General features: G+C 52.4%; 1 protein-coding gene across 1 annotated transcript in view; it reads right to left on the reverse strand.

Moving 5' to 3' along the window:
* Positions 1-25,360, reverse strand: part of Asap2 (ArfGAP with SH3 domain, ankyrin repeat and PH domain 2) — a 165,694-nt gene that overhangs the window by 69,627 nt on the left and 70,707 nt on the right. Inside the window, 4 exon segments of the mRNA XM_037198170.1 lie at positions 522-651; positions 3,779-3,828; positions 5,315-5,389; positions 19,239-19,384. Of these exon segments, the coding sequence (XP_037054065.1) occupies positions 522-651; positions 3,779-3,828; positions 5,315-5,389; positions 19,239-19,384 (401 nt within the window).

Raw genomic sequence — 25,360 nt, forward strand, 5'->3', positions numbered from 1 at the left:
AAAGCATGCGCCACCACCACCACCCAGCTGTAATAGAACTCTTAAAAGCATCAAAAAAAGTTTTCTAGCCAGCTCTTGAGAAAGTACGGGAAGCCAGAGAAGTTATTCTTAAGTTCTCTCTCTTCTACTTAAAGAAACAAAAAAAAAAGATTTCCGAGTCGGGTGGGGTGGGGTGGGGGTGAGTGTGGGCCCAGGTCTATCTGGAGGCCAGAAGAGGGTGTCCCATCTCTTGGAGCTGGAATGACAGGAGCTGTGGGCAGCCTGACCTGGGTGCAAGGATCCACACTCAGGTCCTCATGGCGGAGCAGCGAGTGCTGTTACCCTCAGAGTCACGTCTCCTCCGACTGACCTAAACCCACACACCGGGAAGGAGCTAGGAGTCCTCTAAGGAAACAAACCTTTGGCCCAGAAATGCAATCCCGTTGTCAGGGAAGCCGCGGGTCTCCGGAGAAGACCCCGCTGGAGAGCAGGCCTGCGCCCGTGGCTCGGCCCGCACCTCCTTTCCCGCCACAGCGCCTCACCTCACACATCTGCAGCTGGAAGAACCGTCTCTCCTTTTCCATTTCCTCCGCGATCTCAGCCCCGCTAATTTCAGTCCGGATCATCCCATGGAGCTTGGCATGCTCCTTTTTCTCCTTCTCTATTTTGGTTCTGTGTACGAGCAAAGAGCAAGGTCAAATCAAGGGGCCGTGCGGCCCAGCACTCCCCGCTGGACAGCCTCGGAGTCATCTGCTGAGACGAACGCTCGCCCTGCTCTTCAGAGCAGGTGACCTCTTAACTCGCGCAGAAAGCCAACGGCCCTTGTCACAAAAACGCTTCAGACTCGGCCTCCCCGCTGCTCACTCACAGATGCTGCCTAGGCCCCTGTTGGGTCCGATCCGCGTCCCAGGAGCTAGAAGGCCACACCCCCTTGCACTAGACTGTCAGCCTCTCCCTAGGGACCGCCACTGGCACCCTCTGGGCCTCATTGAGCAAAGTCACCGTCGTCTCGGCTACAGTATCACGTCGTTCATGGGTTCTCTTCCTTCATGACCCTTCCCACGGTGACGTCATGATGAGCTACTTTACCTAAATGTCACGTGTGTGCGGTTCAGGTATAAACCGACCAGCTGGGCACACACCCAGAACCATCGCCAAGGCAAACGGCGTCACAGAGTCACATCAGCCACGGAAGGAGGCACTTCCTGCCGAGCCTCAGGTCACACACCCAGACACAGCCGGCATTTTCTTTAAAAGCTGTTTGATGATTAAACGGGCTACTTGCCGGTTCCCCGTCAGAGGAGGCAGAGTGCGTGCATGCGTGCGTGCGTGCGTGCGTGTGCGTGTGTGTGTGTGTGCGTGCGTGTGTGTGTGTGTGTGTGTGTGTGTGTGTGTGTACACGTACGTGGATCTGTTTGGGTATGTACGTGGAAGATGCAAGGACATCAGCTCTCTTGTCTGAGCACACGAGGTAAACCTCACGCTCTGAGGGAGGGTGACAAGCGTGTCCAGAAGCAGGAGGTCACTTGGCGGGGACACTGTCCAGTGAATTCAGGCACCTTAATGGAGCCGTGACCACGGGGCACTACAGCCTCTAGACGCCTCACACAATTCTGCGGCCACGGGCCACGTATCTAAATATTCAGTCCAGAGCCACTGCGGAGGAATCCTGAAGGCATTTCAAACCTAGTTATTACACACGGCAAGGCCTCTCGGGATAGAGGAGCTATTCGTGGTGTGTGATGTTGTTTGTGTTCTCGCAAATAAAGCTGGCCTGGAGATCGGAGGGTGGAGCCAGCCACTAGTCAACCACAGAGGAGGCCAGGCAGTGGTGGCACACGCCTTTAATCTCACAACACTTGGGAGGCTCAGGCCTTTAATCCCAGCACTCGGAAGGCAGAGACAGGAAGTGATAAGGCGGGGCAGAGACAGGATCTCGGTCCTTTCGGTGGGAGGATCCAGAGAGGTAAGAAGTCACTGGTGGCAGCTTCCCCATCTATAAGGTTATTATCCCTGATATCTGACTCCTGGTTTTTACTGATAACACTACTTAGGTTCACACTTCACTTTTTGATGTGTCCTCAGGTTGCTTCGAGTTTAAAAGGCTCTGTGCCCTCCACGCCAGACTCTGAAACTCTAGGCGGTTCTGTCCTTACGCTGAGCAGGGAAAGCTTCATCTTGGAGAGTGTGATGCCTTCCTCCCCGAAGGCTTTCTCTTCACAACCAGAGGCCTCCCTCCCACAGTGTTCTCGGCATCTACCCCGCTCTCACCACCCACAGCTCTAAGCAAGTTCTTGGGTAAGGAGCAATGTGCATGGACAGCCCGACAGGAGTTAGTCAGTCCCGTTTCTGACCCTGGCTTGAGACCCTCTTTCTGGGTAAGCAAGTGACAACCCCCAGCTAGTAGTATTAGCAATGTGCTTACATCACTGAACTTAGCACGGTTAAAAGAGACTAAGTGGCCAGGGATAATGGTTGGGAGTCTCCCTGGGTTGAAGAGATCCCCAGTTTCATTCCACTCCTGCTGAGTGGATGAGTGGATCCCACCAGTGAAACGCCAGACCTGAGACCCAGGCAGTCTCCAGACAGAAACGTAATATTTCCACAGGTGGAATGGATTTCGAGGTGTGGCATAAAATGTGTGCTATGTGATTGTTCATTGATGGGAGAAAAACCCCAGGGTGGCTTAAAAAAAAAAAAAAAGAAAGAAAAAAGAAAAACAACGAACCCAGTTAAAACAGAGTGGCATCTGAAATGATTTCCTTCCTAGCACCCTCCACTTCACCAGCTGGCACCGTAGGAAAGCGTCTTTCATTCAGGAAATGCCTTCAGCCCCCGGGCAGATCACAAAGTAAACAGAAACCTTTAAAAGAACTGTCGATTTCTCCAGCATTTAAACAACTGAGACCCTCGAGGACCCCCATTACTGGCTTTTTCTACCTGGCCTTATTTTCCCTGCCTTTGGAATGAGAAACGGATGAGAAGTGTTTTAGCTGCCTGTGGCCGGCCAGGAGCGGACTGACCTTCAGCAGAGACCGAGATTCAGGTCTCAGAGTCGCCGAGCCCCAGCACTACGTGCCTCCCTAGCAACAAAGAAACCGAGTAAAACTGAAGCACTTGAGGCTTGCAGTCCTAAAAACAAGAGATTTAGTATTTCAGATAAACAGGGGCTCAGAGCTAAGAGCACACTTCAAAACAAAACAAACAAACAAACAAAAAACAACTTGGTGTGTGGAGGTATGCCTGCTTCTGTGCAGGTATCCTGGCAGGAACTCAGAGGTCAGAGGGCATCCTCAGGTGTCAGTCCTGGTGTGAGACAGGGTTCTTGTTTGCCACTGTGAAAGGGGCAACCTGGCCCACCAGCTTCCAGAGCTCTCCCGTCTCCACCTCCCACCTTTCCCAGGAACTCTGCGATCCCGGACACACTCCTGCAGCTGGCTTTTTACATGAGTTCTGGGGGCTCGGGTCTCTGCATTGACGTGGTCAGTGGTTTGCCCCCTGAGCCATTTCCCTGGCTCCAGAAGCTTGCTTGTTTAATGAATCACCGGGAAGACATGATGTGAAATACTGTTCTATGACCCCCAAGACACCACAGCGCTTGCCGGAAGAAGCCACCATCTCCAAACTCAGACAACAGGTACGCCTGTCATCACGAGGCAGCTTTAGGCAAATCCTTTCCTGGATTGGGTTTATTCCGACAATGCCTTCAAGCAACAAAAACCTTAAAACTGACTTAAAACTGAAATCTCAAATTACCTATATATACTTTAAAAAATTAAATAAAAATAAAAACGCTCACATTTTGGTCTCGTAGTCCTTCCAAGCTTTATCAAAGGGCTTTTTCAGATCCTGTAAACAGAGGGTTGGTGAGTAAGTTTAGTTAATCATTAACTTCTGTGCAAGGCAAACACACCGTATCCCTGAACTGGTTCAGCACAGGCTCTAGCCTCTGAAAGAAGTCATGCGTGGGAGCCAATTAAAAAGAAGAACCAGGTGCCTCTGAGCCTAGGGATGGACTGGCCAGCCTTTCCTCCTTTTCTTTCTTTCTCCTTTATAATATGCATTATACGACGGGCGGTGGTGGCACACGCCTTTAATCCCAGCACTCGGGAGGCAGAGACAAGCGGATCTCTGTGAGTTTGAGGCCAGCCTGGTCTCCAAAGCCAGTTCCAGGAAAGAGACAAAGCTACACAGAGAAACCCTGTCTCAAAAAAAACAAGACAAACAAACAAAAAAGCATTAAGCAAGCCAAACAACATGCCCATCGTCCATGCCCACGTCCACCTCCATCCTATTTTCCTCTGTCTCCCTGGGCTCTCTGTCCTTCTGAACTCAGTGTTTATAGAGCTGAAGAGTCTTGATCTCTTAATAAGGCTTGGCTAGTATTAAAAAAAAAATTCCTGAGGCCTCAAGTCTGTCAAAAGGTTCCCACCCAGTCTGTTTCCCTTCAACAAGATTCTTTTCTGTGTTTAATTTTTGTGTCTCCAGTGGAACATGGATTGTGCCCTCCTGCTCCTGACAGCCTGGCACATGGTGTGCGGATCCCTGCTTCCGCTACGGGACACGTCTTTCCTCTGAGGAAGGCAACCTCCTACCCCTTTGCTGTTCTGTTTGTTGGTTTGTTTCCTGGTAAATCAGTTGGCCTGATTTCCGGGCCTGCACGGGGAAAACCCGTAATGACCCTGGGTCCTATCAGCTCTCTCCTTGCATGCTTTGCAAGGGACACAGCGGGAGGTGTAGGCAGAGGTCCCCAAGACGGTCCAGACGGGCTGCGCCTAGATGAGACCCAGAAATCACATGCACATAAAGACCCAGGTCTCTCAAGGGCCCCAGCCAAACATCCCTCCAGCCCTGAGGACTAATAATAGTTCCTGCATTATTTACTAAGTACGACAAGGCCTCGGCGGCCTAAGTGTCCAGGCCTGTCCAAACAGCCAGCGTCCTCCGGAGGATAGAGTACACGTAGTCAGTCATGCTTATGAGACTTTTCCGTCCCTGCTGGGATCCTTTTCCCAGGAATAAAGGGGCAGCACATGCAGCAGCTAGGAAACCAGAGGCTGCCTCGTCTCTGTGCTCCGGGGGGTAAGGGGGGGGGCACCGAGGGAACCCTCTGGCGCGTTAGCCTCCAACTGGCTCATTCCCTCCTCTGTGTTCTCCCTCTCCTGAGCTGGCAGCACCAGCAACAGAAGAACCCACAGGCCAAGAGGCACCGCGGCGGCGGTGGCATCAAAACGTCAAATTAAAGGAAACAAAGCAGACGCCATGCCGGTGGCCGCACGCGCTGGGTGGGGTGCAGCTGACGCCGCCGTGACCCCCGTGACGTTGGAACACGTACCCCTTTCACGCCTTTCAGGTCTCCTTTCAGCAGACTGTCCAAAGGGAAGGAGATGATGTTGTTCATGTTCTGAATCTAAAAAGGAAGAAGAGAAAAGACATTCAGCGTCCTTTCCAATCCAAGCGAAGGCGGTGTTCGTAATCCTCTCCTTCCATGGCCAGCCTGGCCAGCATGGTGTGGTGGCCCTACCCACTCCCTCTTTCTTTGCGTCAGAAGTGAGCACATGGCTAATGAAAGACCCGGATGTGTACGCTTCCACACAGGAACCTTCTATTGTTAAGTTGTGCAAAGTTACTACAATGAGTAAAACCTAACCCTGTCTCAGAACCATCAACCCATGAGAGAATAATCGCTCATGAGCCCGGAACAAAGGGGTACCGTACACACCACCTACTTCCCAGACACGGCTGTCGGCCCACTGGAGGCTGGGGGAGCCCGGCCAGCATGCTCCCAACATAGGAAGGAGGTGAAGGCCGAGCAGAGGCTTTTGTCTGCTGGGAAGGCATGTGAGTGAAGAAATGACTGTGCAGAGGTGGGGGGTGGGGGTGGGGGTTAAATGGTAGAGAGCAAAGGAGGGCTGCGTGTCAGGGGGTGTGTGAGAGGGGGCATGTGTGAGTGTGGTGCGGTTATGAGTGTCTGGAGAGTGTGCATGTGTACCCATCTGCAGCCGGCCAAGAGTCGGGGAGCCAGCCCCTCACTCGCCCTCCCGCAAGAAGCCAGAAATGCTGTCTTGAATTGTCACCATGGATGGAGCGAGTCTCAGGGAGTCAAAACCTCCCGACACACTCGGAGTTCGCCGTGAGCAAGCAGGGCTGCTACAAGGGCAGCTCAAATGTGAGCTCAGGGTGAACTGCAAACCTCCAGCCTGGAAGCACAGACGAGGGCCCTGAACCCCAAGACGCCCTCCCACACGGGAAACCAGCCTGACACATGCTTCCTGGCGTCCTCCCTCCCTGGGAGGCAGGGCTCAGCCTCTCCCTGCCACCCACCAGCACAACCTCTGCCGCACCCACCCTGTCAGCAGGTCCCCCGTCTCCGTCACAGGGACGGACAGGAGACAGGAAGAAGGACCGCCGAACTTCGGCATTCACGCTCAACCCCAGTGAAGGGAACTTAATTTTCAGTATAGACACCTTGAACGGGGGGGATAAAACATAGGCACCATTTAAAAAGACAATCTGGAATACATCTGGGCTCGGTGGCGCACGCCTTTAATCCCAGTACTCAGGAGGCAGAGGTGGGAGGATCTCTGTGAGTTCCAGGGCATCCAGGACTACATGAGACCCCCTACCCCCAACACAGAAGATTAATTTGGAATGTGGGTGAGCAGACAGTAATTTCAGCATACTAGACTTTAATTACTGGGTATGTACAGGCATGTGGATGCCATGACAAGTGTGTGAACGTCAGAGGGAGACTTAGGGGAGCCGGTCCTCTCCTTCTACCATGTGGGTCCTGGGGATTAATAAACTCAGGTCCTTAAGCTCGGCCGGCAGTCGGCATCTGTACCTGCTGAGGCATCTCCTGGGCCCTCAATATATGAAACTTTTGGGTGAGCTTGGAACTCACTTGAACAATACTGCAAAAGTGTGCGAGGATGCTGGCCTTAAAAAACAAACAAACAAACAAACAAACCAAAGACCACATGGCCAAGCGAGAACTTCGTTCACGACTGCCATTTCCAAGGTGATGCTCTGAGTAACCGCTGCTTCGGTATGAAGTGAGTCAGCGTTTGTCATGGGTCTGGCATCGGCCCGGGGCGCACTGTAATCTGCCGTGACCTGTAAGGATTAACCTTAAGGGATCAACTTCTAGATACTGCAGAGCTCCGCTGAAAGCGAGGCCTGTGGATGACAGTTAAGGAACCAGGCTTGGCCTGTGATGAATCCCTGGGAGCAACCACACCTGGGTCTCCCCTGTGAACAGACAGGAAGGCCTGTGTTGGAACACAGGGCTCTGCAGAGGCGCACCCCTCCCTCCTGCAAGGCCACGGACCAGGGGTGACACCGTGGGGAGCTCTTGGCTACATAGCCACCCTTGTTCCTGTCACCTCCGCTGACCAGCTACTTCACCGGGGCGTGGTCCCCAAGGCCTCTCTGCTCTGCACCATGCAGCCAGGCTAGGCCAAGCCGGCTCTGCCTATCAGGTACTACTGTGACAACACCCAGGTCCCGGCCACCCCCAAGCCTCAGCTGTCCCTTCTCCCTACAATGGCATTGCATCTCGTGCTCCCTGCCACCGACCTTCTAGGCTCTGGCTGCTTCCTTCACAGTCCTACCAGAATTACCTGGGACCGTGTTGCTAAGGGATACCAAACTGCTTATCTGTGCGCGAGGCGACTGCCCACTCCCACGCATCTCTTCCTCTTTTCCTCTGTCCACACACTTTTCATCTCTCCATTCAGCCTCTGGGACTCAGCTTCCCCGATCCCGTGCTTGTCCTCTATCTGTCCCTGGCTGCGATGTCCTCTCCTCCCCTCGCTGTCCAGAGCTATTTGCCTCCCCGCAGAACTCAACAGCCACCTTTCCCAGAAGAAAGTGATCATCCCTTTCTTTTCCCCATCACCCCCCAGGCTTTCCCTGTTCTGAATGTCTTCCAGCCCTTGGCAGGCCCTACCTGCATCTGGTCTGTCCTAAAACACAGTGCCCCATGCGATCATCTCTGACATGCCCCCCCCTCCCATGGCTCCAAGCGTGGGGTGTGGGCCAAGAGTGAGACCGTGGACAAACTTCCTCTGACCATCTAGACAGGAGGCTTCAGTTGCAGGGTGAATCACACCTCGACTTTAAAACCAAATGTAGCACACTGGAGGCTGAGGCGGAAGGATCCCAAGTTCAAAGCCAGCCTGGACTGTTGTCTTAGAGTTACTATTGCTGTGAGGAAACACCATGACAATAAAGCAAGTTGGAGAGGAAAGGGTTTCTTTGGCTCACACTTCCACACTGTAGTCCATCACTGAAGGAAGTCAGGACAGGAACTCAAGCAGGGCAGGAACCTGGAGGCAGGAGCTGATGCAGAGGCCATGGAGGGGCGCTGCTCACTGGCTTGCTCCCCATGGCTTGCTCAGCTTGCTATCTTATAGAACTCAGGACCAGCATCCTAGGGATGCCCCACCCACAATGGTCTGGACCCTCCCCATCAATCACTAATTAAGAAAATGTCCTAGAGGCTTGCCTACAGCCCCATCTTACCGAAGCCTTTTGTCAGTTAAGGCTCCCTCCTCTCCAACGACTCTGGCCTGTGTCCAGCTGACCTACCACCAGCCGGCACAGCTGTTTAGCAAGACCCTGACTAGAAATAACTGGCAACATCAGCAGCGGCAGCAACAAAATCATAACGGACTGTGTGATAGCAAATGTAAACTCATCAACCCAGCCATCAGTGTCCCGGGTCTGCTGTGCAAACAACTGGCTAAGAGAATAACAAATGGACACACGGAGCAAGAACAATGAACTCCAGGGCCGGGGGGGGGGGGGGGGGGCGCGCAGCTCCTGTAGTAGAGCACTCGCCGAGCATATACACAGTCCAGTTCCCAACACTGCATAAACCAGGCACACCACCTCACTGCTCGTAACTCCAGCACTCCAGAGGTAGAGGCAGAAGGATTAAGGGTTCAAGGTCATCCTGGCTACATAGCAAGTTCAAGCCCCCCCTAGGACCTCCCCCCAAAAAACAGGAAGGAAGGAAAGGGAAGGGGAAGGGGAAGGGGAAAGGAAATGGAGGGGGAGGAAAGGGAGGGAGGGAGGAAGGGAGGGAGGGAGGAAGGAAGGAAGGAAGGAAGGTAGGTGGTGATAGTAGATTTATCAAGTAGATTATTATACAGGAAGAGGCGGGCAAAATATACAGGAAATAGAGAAGTGTGAACAACTGTGGATAGCCACACACACTTAGGTGGTATGCTTTTCTCATTTTCTTTTCTTTTCTTTTTCAAGACAAAGTATCTCTGTGTAGCCCTGGCTGTCCTGGAACTCGCTCTGAAGACCAGGCTGGCCTCCAACTCACTGAGATCCACCTGCCTCCAAGTGCTGGGATTAAAGGCGTGTGTCACCACTGCCCGGTAGGTGGTATGCTTTTATCTTCATTCATTTAAGCAAATCTTCATTTATTTAAGAATGTCTCAGGTTACATACTGAGGGCAGATCACACAGTCCCTTATGAAAGAACGGTTAACAATTCCAACAGTGAGGACCTGTGCAAGGGAAGAAACAGAGGGTAAGGAAGGGTTAGGAGACAGACTCGGCCCTGGGACTCGGCCTTAACCGGGAGGAGAGCTGCCTGTACTGTCCTGGCTCCTGGCGAAGCCTCCTGAGCCCCAGGGAAGCACTGGGGGGCTTCTCAGAGTCACTTTTATCTGGAGGCTAGGGAAACTTTTGTTGAGCATGGCATGTGAAACTGGCTTTAAAACACGGGAAAGAGCCCTGTCTTCCTACAGGACCAGAAGCTGTGTGTGTGCCCAGATAACTGGGAGGACACAGAGGGTGGGGTGAGGAGCAGCCGCAGGCACAGGACGCCACGGGAGCAGAGGGGACCGCCCTGCCAGCTACTGGAAGGTGAAGCTGGGGTGCCAGGCCTGCCTGGGCTTCACAAATTTTTCTTCTTGGGGTTAGTCGAAATGACCCAAATAACAAACTATTGTTTTCCTAACCAAAATGAAATTATAATAATAGTGGCTGAAAGCAGAGCAGCGTTGACTGGAGCTGGGGAGACTGGGAGAACAAGGAGTATGGGTGGGTGGGGGTGGTGGTTCCTAAACCTGAGGCACGGCAAGAGGCCCCGCTTTAGGGAAGGTTCCGGAAAGTGCTAACTCATTTATACAGGTAGTTCTCGTGAAAGGGAAAATATACTTCAAAAAGGCTGTTTATGTTGCCTGCCGGAATACGCAATTGGGTTAGAGAGTTTGTTGTTTTTTTTTTTTTTGTTTTTTTTTTTTGGTTTTTCGAGACAGGGTTTATTCTGTGTAGCTTTGCGCCTTTCCTGGAACTCACTTGGTAGCCCAGGCTGGCCTCAAACTCACAGAGATCCGCCTGGCTCTGCCTCCCGAGTGCTGGGATTAAAGGCGTGCGCCGCCGCCGCCCAGCTAAGGGTTAGAGGGATAGTTAGCAACACACATACTGTTCTTGCCGAGGACCCGATTTCAGCGCCCAGCACCCACATCGGACTTACAGCAACCTGTGTGTAACTACAGCTCCTTCCAGGCACTCCTTGGTCTCCTCAGGCGCGCTCTCTCTCTCTCTCTCTCTCTCTCTCTCTCTCTCTCTCTCTCTCTCTCTCTCACACACACACACACACACACACACACACACACACACACACACAGAGCACTAAAATAAACCTTAAAAATAAGAATCAAAAGGGAACTGTAGAATGATAACATAGCCTCCGTTAGTGGCTTCACTAGGGAGTCCCCTGGCTCCACCTGGGCCTCAGTGTGCGTCGGCAGGAAGGCCATCAAGTCTGACGCTTACATGTATTCAGGCTAACCGGCTAATAACCCCCAAACCTCAGGTGAGCTGAGAAACTCCTGGACAGGAAAGCCAACACGATGATAACATCTTTCTTGGGGATGTTAGCATCCAGGGATCTCGTGATAAGATCAAGAAACCAACCTCTTTTGGTACTGACAACTCTGAGACAGACTGCAGGGGACAGATCTGTAGATGGAATGTCCCACCCCAAAAGTCCCCTTTTCTATCCCTAGTACCCCCAAGCCCCATGTGCTTGGATGCACTGCCTCCACCCCCTTGGGCTTCAAGGCCCCACCCCCTTGGGCTCCCAGGCTCCATGCCTTAGGGTACAAGGCTCCACTCCCAAGAGACTCCCTTATCATTCTCACTAAAGAACCACCTGCTAATGTAGACAACTATCTCCTCTCTGATTTTCACCTGGCCTCGATCAACCCCGATCTAGCCCAGGCAGCTGTTAAACACACTCCACTGCCAAGTCTGCCGGGCAGACATGAACACCTTGGCCCACGCACACGGAGGAGGCAAGGGTTAACGTAACCCCAGGCCATCACCGAGAACCTTTTTCTCCGCTGTGAACCAGTACTGGAAATTGCCTTTGAAGCAGCAAGCACTCCTGAGTAGAGGACCACAGGATCAAGGCTGTAACTACTGGCAGCTGATACACAAGCTTTATAAAGAACGGCCTTCCCCTCCTCCCCCCCCCTTGGCCCTTCCGTCTTTCCTGAGTCCATCTGGAGAAGATGAATCAATGGAGGCAAAAGTCTGCAATCTCGAGTGCACAAATGAAGTGCCTGGGCCAGCAAGACGGAGGCACACGTCAAGCAGAGGTCAAGAGCATCTGTTAACACCAGAACTGATGACCGGAAGAGTGCGGTACTGCACTGGCCAACGCCACCTTCACATGCCGCCCATCCTAACTTTTTGTTTGTTTGTTTTCTGATACAAAGTTTCTCCATGTAGTTTTGGTGCCTGTCCTGATCTGGCTCTGTAGACCAGGCTGGCCCTGAACTCACAGAGATCCGCCTGCCTCTGCCTCCGAGTGCTGGGATTAAACGCGTGCGTCACCGCTGCCCGGCTCCCTCCTAACGATTTTATTTCACTTCTGGGCCTTAAAACTCTTCACACCTCACCTTGGCCCACAAAGCAGTGTCTCCCCTGCCTCACGCTCCAGAGAGCCACCTACCTACCTCTCAGGGCCCAAGATCTAGGGCACACATGGGAGGTGGCGCTAATGGACGGCATGGCGCCCTGCCCTACAGAACGGGTGCCTACCGCCTGTGCCTCTCCACATCTGCACAACTGAGCCTCATGTCAGGAGTAAGTCCCTCCCGTGGCTCGTGGCCTAACTAACGCACTGGACAGGGTACCATTTCCACCCGTGTGCAAGTTCTTCTGGAGGCCGATGCTTTTGCCTCATGGTTTAAAATGTTTTATAAGCAGGCGTAGTGAGGTGTCGTTCACACCACAAACCACGCACATTTAAAAATGTGCTAGGAAATGAAATGAAGGTTATAAGACCCGTGAAATCATGTCACTATGCAATGCACAATACCAACCACCTTGGTTGTTTGTATTCACACCTGGTCTCTAGGCTCTTCCTCACCTGTTCCTGTCACCAAGCCAAAGCTCCCACCTTCCCGCATTTCTTAGAGGTGGAATCATTAGTACGCACTCCTCGCCATCTGGCTCCTTGAGAATCATTAGTGCTGATGTATCTACCCATGGTCCCTTCCTCCTTAACGCTAAGGTCTCCTCCAGTGTATGAACACGCCATGACTCGCTCATCCTGCCGTGGATGGATTTTTGAGTTGCTTCCAGTTTGGGCGTGACTATCCATACCACAAATGACGACGCTGTCATCACGTGTGGGGCAGGGGCTCTTTCAAAGACAGTCACGCGATCCTTCTTACAGGGTGATGTCTGAGCAGAGTTGGAAGTCCGCGAGGCAGAGAACCACGAGAGTCTGGTGGAACGTTCTTGGCAGATAGAATGGCTAACACAAAGGCCCTGGGCAGAGTTGTGCCCGGCCAGTCTCAAAGGATAGCTCTCTGTGTTCCTTCTCGAAGCTGCTTGCCTGAAAGAACAAGCACCCAGGCAGAAAGTTTTGGGAGAAGAAATGGCTGGAATAGGCCAGCCAATGGCACAGGGGCATTTCATCTCACCACCACCCTGAGAAGTGCGCCATGCTCTCCCCACCGAAGAGATACAAAACAGGGTTAGGGTTAGGGCCTTCCCCTTGTCCCCAGATCACACAATGAGGAGGAATCGGTAGAGCTGGGCCAGCAACTGTGAAGTTGGAGTTCTTTTCAGGGTTTCACAATGAGAACATTTCAAAGCAGCCCAGCCCAGCCCTTACTCCCAGAGTAAGGCTCTCGGCTCTCACCTCGTGGAACAGCCAGGCTGGAGTCATCTCCATCACTGCATGCAAGGCGGCCGTCACGTCTACACCAGGAAACTCCCTAAGCAAAACTATCTGACCCACTTTTGCTCTTGACATAGCTAGGCTGTGGGTGCTGATGCCTTAGTCTCTCTAACACACACACACACACACACACACACACACACACACACACACACACACACACACAGAGTTGGGGGATGTTCCTGTCTACACAGGGGAGCCTAGTGAGCAGATGCCCTCTGCCTCTCTGGCAGCAGAGCCACCTTGTAAGTTGATTTATAAAAAGGTGAGAGAAAGCCCAGGCTGATCTTGAGTGTTTAACACAAACTGAAAGACCAAAACGAAGCCAGCTGCCAAAACACACTGTTGACTGTCCCACCACAGTAAGAGGGGGACAGCTTTCAAGACTGCTAGGACTCCAGGAACGCCAGGGGCCTGCAAAGCACACAGGAGGTGCTCATAAAAGACAGGCGACATGGATGGAGCTCGCCGGCCCAGACAGCACCAGCATGTGCACACAAGTGTCCAGCCTGGTCCTAGGCAGCCTATCCCCTCCCACACAGTGTTACCCACTTTCTCAGACTTTGCCAGGGTGCGGCGCACACCTTTAACCCCAGCATTCAGGAGGCAAAGGTTGGTGAGGTGGCACACCCCTCTGCCCGGCACATTGTATACTAAAGCTCCTCGCTCGCTACTGCTCATCCGAACAGAGCCGATTCGCCTGCTTTGAAGACTCGCAGCTATGATGTCTTCTAATTCCAGGCAGCTGCACAGAGCCGTGAGGATGACGAAGGGTGGCGATGCTTGGTGGAACTCCCGGTTCCTCTTCTGGTATGAGGGAATGGAAATCCCACAGCCCAGGGTCACAGCGGCTCTCACGCTGTAACTCCGCCCTCCGCCCCGCCCCCTGGCTCCTGTTCTGATGGGACTCGGGTCTTCACTGGGGCAGGTTCTGTGGCTGTGAAGGCCTTCTCCACTTCCCATTCCCAGAGGTGAGGACATTTATCTGCAGCTGACCTTGCAAAAATCAGTCCTGGCTTGAAGCTTGCCATTAAAAAGTCCCTTCTCGCTGCAGAAGTGGTCCTCGGGAGATCTCTCCAGAATTCTCAAGCTCATTTGAATCTAAGGAACCACGCCGCCTTTATGACCTGTTTAATGTCATCGTGTTGGATGTTTGAAGCTGTCTGTTTTCTCCCGTTTATTATGCCCCGACTGTTCAGGTTTTTTAAGGGTGAGAGTCTCACGTTGTTAGGAAGAAAATCTCACTTCATACCAAGCCGCCCTTCCCTGGAGCTGTTCCAACTGCTTCGGAAGCATCCTTCCAGGCCTCCAAACAGGCAGGTGGTAGTTATTTTATTCTTTTTGAAAAGAGGTGGAGCTGAGAGTCTCTACTGACTGAGCTGCTTTTTAAATGTCCGCAGGAGATTTAAAAAAAAAAAAAAAGGCCCTGAAAACGCAGGATGAGACGGGTGACCCAAAACAAGACTTTGAAAGTACACCCTCCCCCCCAAAAAGGTGAGTTCTCCCACAGTCAGCTCAGAAGTTGTGGCTCAGCATTCCTACATACAAGATTTTTTTCTCTGTCTTTATCTTTGCTGGGAAAATAAGACCAACAATCCGCACTGCACGAAGGGACAGCTTTGAAACTTAAAGCGAGGCACACGTCCTCACAGTTCCCGGGGCCAGGTCCCATGAGTTCACAGGTCCTAACAACCATCTAAGCACAGCAGCCGAGCTTTCCAAGTCTTTCCCACTCATTCAGTTTGCCTCCACCCTGGCCACGCACGCGAGGCACGCGAGGCACGCCATCTCACTGTCCACTCATCCGGGAATCCAGCCCTCGGGCTGGCTACACGTCTCTCCGACACTCAACCCTGCACTGCTTTCGCTAACTTTCCGTCCTTCTGCGCTCCCCCTCCCTCCCCAAATGCCAACAAGCAGCCTTCCCCAGGGGGTCAACAGTGGGAAGAAGGCCCATGAGTTTGGGTTATGCGGCCCCCTCAGTCTCTCAACAGCTAAGGCCCTATAAGTCACTCAGCCCATGCACCCCATGCTCACGGGGTGGTAGGACAAGCAGCACACCATGGATGCTTACCATGTCCTGCCCTGAGACTGACACCCTGCGGTAGCAGAATTTTTTAAGGTGTGTTACTTTGGATTAGGTTGCATGTGTTTGACTCTGGGAAGCTGTGTTACTGTGTCTGTCTAGAACACCTGATGGGCTAATAAAGAACTGAACGGCCAATAGCGAGGCAGGAGAAAGGATCGGTAGGGCTGGCAGGCAGAGAGAATATATAGAGGGAGAAACCAGGAAAGGGAGATTGATCTAAGAGCTAGCAGCCAGAGAAGGAGGAGGACATCAGGGGCCAGCCACCCAGCTACACAACCATCAAGTCCCAGAGTAAGAGTAAGACTTATGGAAGTAAGAGAACGGGAAAAGCCCAGAGGCAAAAGGTCGACGAGATAATTTAAAGTTAAGAAAGGCTGGCAAGAAACTAAGCCAAGCTAAGGTCAGGCATTCACAATTAAGAATAAATCTCCCTGTGTGATTTATTTGGGAGCTGGGTGGTGGGCCCCCCAAAAGAGTAATAAAACACACAACAACACTCTGCACTGTACTCGTTTTCAAGTACCTACAGTGGCAACGCCAGTCTGGTGAGCATCGCACCAGGCACAGCATCGGGGTCCTGCCCTGCTCTACTCTCCGCTTTTACAGAAAATAAAAGATGGGAGAACCGCTCTGGGTTAGCTGTGCAACTGTCTAGAGGAGTGGCCCCAGCCCCAAGGTGCGGAACGTTGCGGGTGCCCAGGCGCTCCGGTCTTCCGTAGAGAGATTTCAGTTCTGCACACCACCCGGGCCCTCCGTTATTCAATCGATAAAGCAGGTGTAAAACTGACTTAACTTATGGGATTGGTATAAGGATTAAATGAGCTAAAAATCGGGAAAGCACCTGGCTGGTTTTCATCTCCATCTAGAAAAGCTGAGGAAGTCCAGAGAGACGAGTGAGCAAACATTTTAAAAGCCAGTTGCTGGGGTGTGTGTGTGTGTGTGTGTGTGTGTGTGTGTGTGTGTGTGTGCAAGTGCCTCCCACGTGCCTCCAACATCCCCAGCTGAGCCGGGCAGGCCGCTCTCCATCCTCCTCAACTGCCTTTCACCCCCACCTTCCCGCCCCAACTCCATCCACTTCCTCCTTCTCTGCTTCCTTCTTCTGTTGCTAAAGCGCATCTTGCCGGAGTTTCAGAGGAATGATGCATGGGAGCTAAACGTCTGGAGCCTTGTGTGTGTGAAGACATCTTTAATCCGAGGTTCAAACTCAGCGGCTTGGGCCTGAGGCCGGGCAGAGTCCTTTTTTTAAATCGGTATTTCAAGGTATTGCCACCTTAGAGTTTCCAAACAGTGCTGCTGCTGCTGCATCCAAAGCTAGCTGGGAGAGTCATCCTTCCTAATTCACATTTTTCCTTTAGTTCTTGATCTGTTTCCTGGGAGATTATTTTTTCCTACCCAGTCTTGTCAGATTAATAGTGTGGTGTGGTGTGTGTGTGTGTGTTGTTGTGTGTGTGTTGTGTTGTATGGTGTGTGCGTGTGTGGTGTGTGGTGTGTGTGTGTGTGTGTGTGTGTGTGTGTGTGTGTGTGTGTGTGTGTGTGATGCATAATGCTTACACGCAGATGCCCACGTGCAGGGGTCAGAGGACTAACTTGGGCATTGGTCCCCAGATGTCTTCTGTATGGGCTGGGCTTATTGCTCTGGAACTTTACCATGTAAGCCAGACTTGCTGGCTTGCCAGCTTCTGGGAATCCGTCTGGCTTTGCCTCCCATCTTGCCTTCAACGGAATGACAAGTGCGCTTTATACATGGATCCTGGGGATCCGAACTCACACCCTTATGCTTAGGAGGCAAATGTTCTGCCAAAACCAACTAACCCATCTCCTCAGCCCCCAGGTTTTTATGGCTTTTCGTGGGGTTTTTTTGTTTTGTTTTCGTTTTTTTTTTTTTTTAAAGACAGATTTTTTCTGTGTAGCCCTGGCTGTTCTGGAACTCACTCTGTAGCCCAGGCTGGCCTTGAACTCACAGAGATTCTCCTGCCTTTGCCTCCCAAGTGCTGGGATTAAAGACGTGCCGACTGATGCCTGGTTCCCCCCAGATTGTCTACTTTCAAACACAAATGGTCCCCCACACCCCCAACTCCTCCAATAACCAGAAACGCCCCAAGGTCCCCATGCATATGCAGGGTTTCCTCAGGTCTCCCCAGGTGATCCTGCGCGTATGCATCTATTTCGATGTCTTCTGCCCTCTGCATCTCTCTCTTTCCCCTACGTCCTTTTTCCTGCTTGCTCCCGTCTCTCGCTCTTGAGGACGTTTATCTGTGCTCCTAAGTCAAGCTCTGAGAAGCTGATGGCCGCTCTGCAGTGAGGGGCTCAGCGTTCGGGTAGCACAGTGACTTGTCCCTGGGGAACCCCGTCACGTGAGCCTCTAGAGAGCTTTACCCTGGCTGTGCAAAGGAGGCCCTTCCTCCCTTTCACCCACCGGCACGCCTGTCTGCAACAACCCCGGGGGAAGCAGATCCAAGAGGCAGCCGCCAGCCTGCCTGCCACTGTGGGGGACAGGGACAAAGAGTGACAGGTTTTAAAACGCCGAGAGGTTTCAGATTCAGCCAAGTTCAACACAAACTGGCAACCAAGCACACAGAACAACCTAAGCACTGTGGCAGCTGTGTGCTTGTGAGAAACCATTTTCAGGCTAACACGGGGAAGAGGGGGGACACATGGCCTGAATGATCCTGCTCTCTGCCCTTCCTGTAATAAACTCATACACTGCACACCCTGCTTCCCACCCACTGACGCAGCCCCACAGACCAACCGCCACCACCACCACCTCCGCCACCGCCACCACCTCCGGGATGGGCTGTTTCTCCACTTGTCATTGAGCTGAGAGGAGGAATGAAAACATTGGCTGCCCATGACCTCAGCGGAGAGCACGACCGAGGCCTGCCCTGCCCTGCTAGAGCCTTCGGGAGAAGCTGTGGGAGGGAAACAGGAAGGAAATGCTGGAGGGATCTCTAGGGCCCACCCCTCTTGGGGAAACAACCACCCACCAGGGCAGGATCACAAACCCTCTGGCCGGCTTCTTCTTCGGAACCCTGTTCCCACAGATAGGGACGGCACTGAGCTGCAAGCACAAGAAATGGCCGATCCACCCCCGGGCTACCCAGCAACGGCCACAGGTGCCTGCCCTGTGTTTCTCTGCTCACGGAGCCAGCCCTTTCCTTCAGTCCTGAAATCCTTTCATCCATGGTAATCCCGTGCTTCGAGTATAGGTTACCTTGCTTCCTAAGGTAAATCTGAAAGCCCCCCCCCACAGGCTCATATTTGAATGCTTGGTCCCCAGTTGGTGGAACTGTTTGGGAAGGATTAGGAGGTGTGGCTTTGTTGGAGGAGGTGTGTCATGAAGGATGGGCTTTGAGGTTTCAAAAGTCCAAATCATTCCTGGTTATCTCTGTCCCCCTCTGCCTCGTGTGGCACGTGGATCTCTCAATTGCTGCTCCAGCACCATGCCTGCCAGCCTCTTACCAAGCCCCCCCACCATGATGGTCACGAACGTTTCCCCTCTGGGAACTGTAAGTCCGCCAGCCCCCAATGAACTTTCTTCTATAAGCTGCCTTGATCATGGAGTCTCTTCCCGGCCACAGGAAAGTATACGAGACACCACCCAGAACATGCTAGTCTTCATTTTTAAAACTACCAGAAACTAAAGTCAGGGGCCCTGAAGAAGATGAGAGAATTTACCCATTCCATCCTGCACCTGAGAGTTTAAAGTGCCAAGCTAAATTTAAGTCATATTAAAGAAAAAAAAAAAATTAAAACTGTAAACTTTGTTCCAAAGGTACCGACTATGAATACATAGAAAGTATAGTTGTTTTAGGTTCTGCAGGAGCCAGAGAATATCTCCTTGGATGATCAGAAATGAGCTCTCCTGGCCAGCTGTTGGGCCACCTTCTCAGGGGCGGCGTGACAGGCTTTCACACACCACAGCCGCGCGCACACATAGTGAACACTGACCAGGTTTTTGAAGAGCGCCGTCAACTCCTTGGTGAACACAGAGAACTTGAGAAAGGCACTTCCTAAGTCTGGGTCATCCCTGCAGACACAGTTGCCCCCGAACTTCTCCAGAGCCTGGGTGTACTGCTCCTCATTCTCCACGTGCGCTGGAAGAGCAAACAGAGGGGCTGTTAACGGACCTGCCCGGCAGTCGCCCCCTGGACCACCAGGTCCTTCTCGGTCTCAAATAAGACCAAACACGTCCCTGGAATTAAACATAGAGCATGTCCTCAGAATACGCACTGAAGAAAAGTCAGGTTGCAGGAGCAGAAGCATCGTTCCTAGTCCAAAATCAAACCCCTGTGCCCGAAGAAGCAGCCGGCGACATGAGAGAAAGTGTCCCCTCAGGTTCCCCCGCCTGCGGCACACCAGAAGACTCTCAGATACCCCATCTCCCCACGGCTTCCCAGAATCCTCCTCAGCCCCATCACCGCACTAGCCACTGGTCTAAGAGGGGGTCCTAGCCCTTCTTAGAAATATAGACGATGCCAATCAACTCCTCCCCCACTGAAGCTCATGACATCCGGGCATAGACACATGCCACTGCCACCTCCTTAAGAGAGGGACTATGGTGCTCTCTGAAGCTTGGGCAGGCCACAGGAGCCAGCTTGTTCCATGGTGTCCCGGTGGTGTCTGTGTTCTGTCCCTCCCAGCCCAGCCCCCACCCACTCAATCCACTTACCCTTCCTCCATGACACTCGAAAGACTGTCCTACGCCCCGGGTGTCTGAGTTTGCATGTCCCCTCTCCTTGGAATCACATGTCACCCTAAGCTGTCAACTAAGTCTGTTCCCATCCGCTGGAGGCACTCAGGAGGCACCGTGTCCCTGGCCCCCACTGGCACCTGGGTGCGTGTAGGGAGGCCAATATGGACTAGCAAACACTGGAGAAAATTAAATCTCGATGCCTCCGTCTTTTTATTTTGAAAAGCATTCCAGGGCTGGGGATGTGGCTCAGGGGCAGGCTGCTTATTTGGCATGTTCAAAACCTGAGGTTTAACTCTCAGCACTGGGGTGGTGGGAGTTCCAGAAAGAGGCCCAGGAATTCTAGATAAGTAAATTCTAGACTATATATTGAGCAAGAAAATTAAGACACACGCTCACATGCCCCCCCACGCACACGCACGCATCCTCCTGAAGTGTGTTGTTATCAAGCAAATAAAGACACACACATATACATACACACACACACACACACACACACACACACACACATGCATATTAAGACACACACTCACTCATGCACCCTCCTAAAGTACGCTGGTATCAAGCAAATTCACACGCACGCACGCACGCACACACACCCTCCTGAAGTGTGTTGGTATCATGAGGAAAGCCCTCGGAAGATCCGGGCCCCCGTTGTGTGGCTGCCAGCGGGCATCTGTGTGACTAGCAGGTCAGAGTAACCCTCACTAAATCCACTCTACTGGTTTCCTGGAGGACAGAAGCTCGCTGGCCCCTGGGGCTGGAATTGAGGAAGATTCAACGCAGGATAAGGACACGGTGCACACAACCACTGCCACCACAAACAGCAGTGACGATGGCGGCCAACATCGCGATGGAGCACAGATGGCCGTTTCCCTACACTTCCAACTTTCCGACACACTGCTGGGGAGCGGGGCTGACAGAGACCGAGTAAGCAATCCCAGGAAACCCCACCGCAGAGCGGCACAGCTTCAAACCTAACCGTGCCCGATTCCCCACCCCGTTCCTCCCTGATTCATGTCTAAAAATAGCTTGCCTTGGGCCAGCAAGATAGCTCAGCGGGTCAAAGTGCTCTCTACGCAAACCTGACAGCCAGGGTTCAAATCCCAGACCCCACGGAAAGGTGGGGAGGGAGAACGGGTTCCGCCACGTTGTCCTCTGATCTCTTTCTGTGTGCTGTGGCACACACACGCTCACGCACAACAATAAGTAACACTTTAAAAATCAAAAATAGTTCACCTTGCTAAAACGAAAAGTACTTTAGATTTTTAAATTCCATTTCACAGACAGATTGATAATCTCTATGCGTAATTATAGCCATATATATGTGTATGTATAACTCTAACACATGTGGTGCATGATGAAGAACATACCTTCCCAAACCACATACTTGTTAAAAAAAAAACTATCTCAAAGTTGTTAGGCAAGAAGACATAGGCAGCCCCGATGTGGCTGCAGCCCAGAGCTGATAGCCACAGCAGATACCTGGTTCTGGCCACCCTCTAGGTGTGAAAGACAAGAAGCAACTTCTGCTGCTTTCCTGCTCTGGGGTCGGCCTGGAAACCCAGGCCAGGGATGCCCAAGTGTGTGTGTGTGTGTGTGTGTGTGTGTGTGTGTGTGTGTGTGTGTAACGGGCACTTCCGTATACCCTGTGTTTCTGTGTCTTCCTGGGACGCCCGGGGCAGTGCCCACTGTGAGAACAGCCAAGTCGCCTGTGAGCATGGTAACTGATTGCTCCAGATCACCCCCAAGTTGGAAACTTTCCTACTAAGAATGGAGAGCACTCCAGTGCCTTCCTTTATCATTCTTTTGCCAAAAAAACAAACCTCAAAATAGGAGCCTAAAATAAACAGCCTGGGAATAAAGTTTCTGGAGAGATCCCAAAATGAATCTATCGGCTTTTATTTACAGAGCTGAAAGCTGTTCTTCGGGGACACTCTCTCGCCTCCCCCTGCTTCAAACACATCTTCTGCTCCAGTTCCTGGGCTCCCTAGCCAGGCCTCCCTCTCTCCTCTGGGAGACTCCGGGAGGTGGGAACGGGAACTGCAGGAATCACCTCAGGATGAGGCTCCGTTTCTTCCCAGTTCTATCTGAGTACGGTCCTGCTCCCCCCACAGCTCAGTGCACAGGATCCAATCTATTCAAGAGACCAGTGAACTCGGGTACACTCACACAGGAACCTATCCCGAAGCCTAGCAGCGTTTGGAGGCAGGGGTCAGGTTTTGTCTTGTGCTTCTCGGCTAACCTGTTATTTTAAATATGTTTATCAAGGAGAAGGCTGGAAGAATGTATTTAAGAAAAAAATTATTGGATCTAGAAAGGCAAAGGCAGCTCCTTGCTCCTCCTCAATGGGAGTCAAACTGGCGCAAAACACTGAGGGTGGAAACCACCCTCACAGAGCCACAAAAGATGGGGTGGGGTCACCACAGCCAATCAGCCTCTGACGGCTAACACAGTTTAAACAACCTCCGTCTTCAATTCAGGTATTTCATCCATTACTTCCAGCAGCACAGCAACAGGAGAATGGCGGTGCCCTAGCGTGGGACCAGGACATGTATGCTCAGGGGAGCAGGTATGAATGCCTAGGGAAAGGGACATCCGTGGACACGCTGATTACGGCTCCATGCCAGGCACCAAGCAGGGGACATCGGGACAAAGGTTCCAAGGATGATGCCGCATCACTAAGGGGAAACAGGGAGCTGGGGAGCACCAGGGAGCCCTGGAGAGTTTCATGGGTTGGACGGCTGTTAACGCCTCTTTCAAAGTTCCCGCCCCGCATCCAGCTCTCAGCTCTGAAACCCAAATCGACAGCACCTGTCTCCTGCCCATCCGCCTCCACGACCCTATCCTGTGCTAAGGACGCTGAGAAGGGACCCGCCCGGCCCTCCCTTGACAGAGAGCAAGCCAAAGTATGGAAGACAGCAACTGTGTGAAGTCATACAGCCGAGCGGACGGACGGACCTCTGGCTTCCCGACTCTCAGCCCAGGGCTCCCCCTCCACACCTGGAACTGCTGGCACATCTGCTCAGCTCACATCTGCTCTAGGCTAAAACAAAGGTCACACACCCTTCCAGTCAAGCCAACAGCTCAAAATGCCATCATCGATGAGGAAGAAAACCAGGCGGGGAGTTCCCGCACCAGCCTGGCCCCTGCAAGCCCCTGCTCCACACAAGTCCATGGCCGCCTGGAGTCTGGCTGAGAAGCCTCTGCTGAGGGAGCACACTCCCACAGCCCAGACAGCCAGAGAAGACACTCGGTTCTCCACGGTAGCAGCGCTGTGAGACACTCCCCAGACGACATGATTAACACTACATGCATCACATGTTCACATCAAGATATTCCAAAGGTGAGGTCACAGCCTCAGCCCTACACATCACCCGGCTTCAGATCTAACCTGAAGCACACAATTTCTAAGGGACTAAGGCGAACTCTCTCAGGTGATCTCACTTCCTAACAGGTCATTTCCTGTCCCGGGGGAGAGCTGGTTTTAGAATTCATTGCCAGAGTCAGGCCCAGGTGAAGGGCTGAAAACAGCCACCAGCTGACAACCTGGTGGTCTGGGATAAAGCCTGAAGAAACGCTCATGTCATTTGAGAACCCCACGTCCAGGAATCTCCCTAAAGGGGAAGGCCGGGGTTAATAGAGCACTGAACGCAGCTGCAGACAGGGTTGTTTACAGCCTGGAAATGGGAAGTGTTCACGGGGCCGACAAGGCTGAGCTGGGTAACGGTCAGTACTCCTACAAAAAACAGCATGTGAGGCTGGCTTTTAAAGATTGGTTTTTAATTTTTATTTGTGTGTGTGAGTGTGATGTGTGAGTATGTGCGATGTGTGTGTGCGATGTGTGTGGTGTGTATGTGATGTGTGAGTGTGTGATGTGTATGATGTGTGAGTGTGTGTGATATGTGTGCTATGTGAGTATGTGTGATGTGTGAGTATGTGTGATGTGTGAGTATGTGTGATGTGTGAGTGTGTGTGATGTGTATGTGTGTGATGTGTATGTGTGTGATGTGTATGATGTGTGTGTGTGATATGTGTGCTATGTGAGTGTGTGTGATGTGGAAGTGTGATGTATGTGTGATATGTGTATGACATGTATGCAGTGAGTATGTATGTGCGATGTGTGAGTGTGTGATGTGTGGTGTGTGTGTGTGTGTGTGTGTGTGTGTGTGTGTGTGTGAAACCTGTGTATGAGTTCACATGAAGGCAAGAAGAGTGTGTTGGATTCCCTGGAGCAGGTACTTGTGGAGGCCCAGGTGTGGGTACTAGAAACCAACCAAGTCCTCTGCAAGAAGAGTCTGCAGCCTTTTAACCACGGAAGCCATTTCTCCAGGCCGGGGGTCAGCTCCTTAAATCGTCACACAGGGACGGAGGGCAGAAAAAGGGAGACTATAAAATCATGCATTCTGTCTCAATTTCAAAATACAAGAGACGGGACGGGGGCCGAAGCAAGATGCATCAAAATCATGGCTGTTAAGAACGGCGCGCACTCCACCAGCTGCAGCCTTCCACACGCCAGGCGGCGGCGGCAAAGCCCCGCACCTTCTGGAACATCCCTTCCCGCTGTCTCCCAGGTGAGGAAATGAAGCAACCACGTCGCCAGCCCAGGGCTGCACAGCATCTAAGCCAGGGTGGCTCGCCCCCCCCCCCAAGCCCTTCCTGCTCCTGCACACCCGTCGAGCGGGCTGTGCTCACAACTGGACTTGCTAAGCCCGGCTTAGCCACCCCCTAGTAAGGAAACAGCGCTAAGAAGCCGCCACCGGCAGCAATGGCTAGATCACTTTACCGCTCCATGCCAGTGCTACCGTAGCGGGGGCTGGAGAGACGGCTCAGGGGTTAAAGAGCACAGGCCGCTCTTTCCACAGTGCTCTTTCCACAGTGCTCTTTCCACAGTGCTCTTTCCACAGGATCTGGGTTCATATCCCAGCACCCACATGGTGCTCACAACGGTCTGTAACTCCAGTTCCAGGCGATCTGTCGCCCTCCTCTGGCTTCTGTGGGCACTGCACACACGTGGTGCACAGACACACATGCAGGCAAACACCCATACACATAAAATAAAGATATTTTTTAAAAAGATCACTGTGGTCTGCCGTTGTCTCTCAGAACGTTCCCTGGAAGAGGTACTATGAGCAAGGAGGCAGTGTGTCATCTCTGGCAGGACTGGCTTCAGGGGGACACTCCCCCCCAAACCTGTGCTTTCTCCGATACCTGGAGCTCTTTCCAGTTCAAAACTCCCACAAAGGGCACTGGTTCTAACAGATGCCACCCTGGTGTGTACTGAGTTTGGCTGTGGCCAACACAAGTCTCTCAAGGCATGGGTTGACCCCTGACTTGGATCTCCAGGTCACCCCATCCCATCTAATTAATGATCCTGTAC

The sequence above is a fragment of the Peromyscus leucopus genome, chromosome 22 (assembly GCF_004664715.2).
Source record: "Peromyscus leucopus breed LL Stock chromosome 22, UCI_PerLeu_2.1, whole genome shotgun sequence".
NCBI classification, from domain to species: Eukaryota; Metazoa; Chordata; class Mammalia; order Rodentia; family Cricetidae; genus Peromyscus; species Peromyscus leucopus.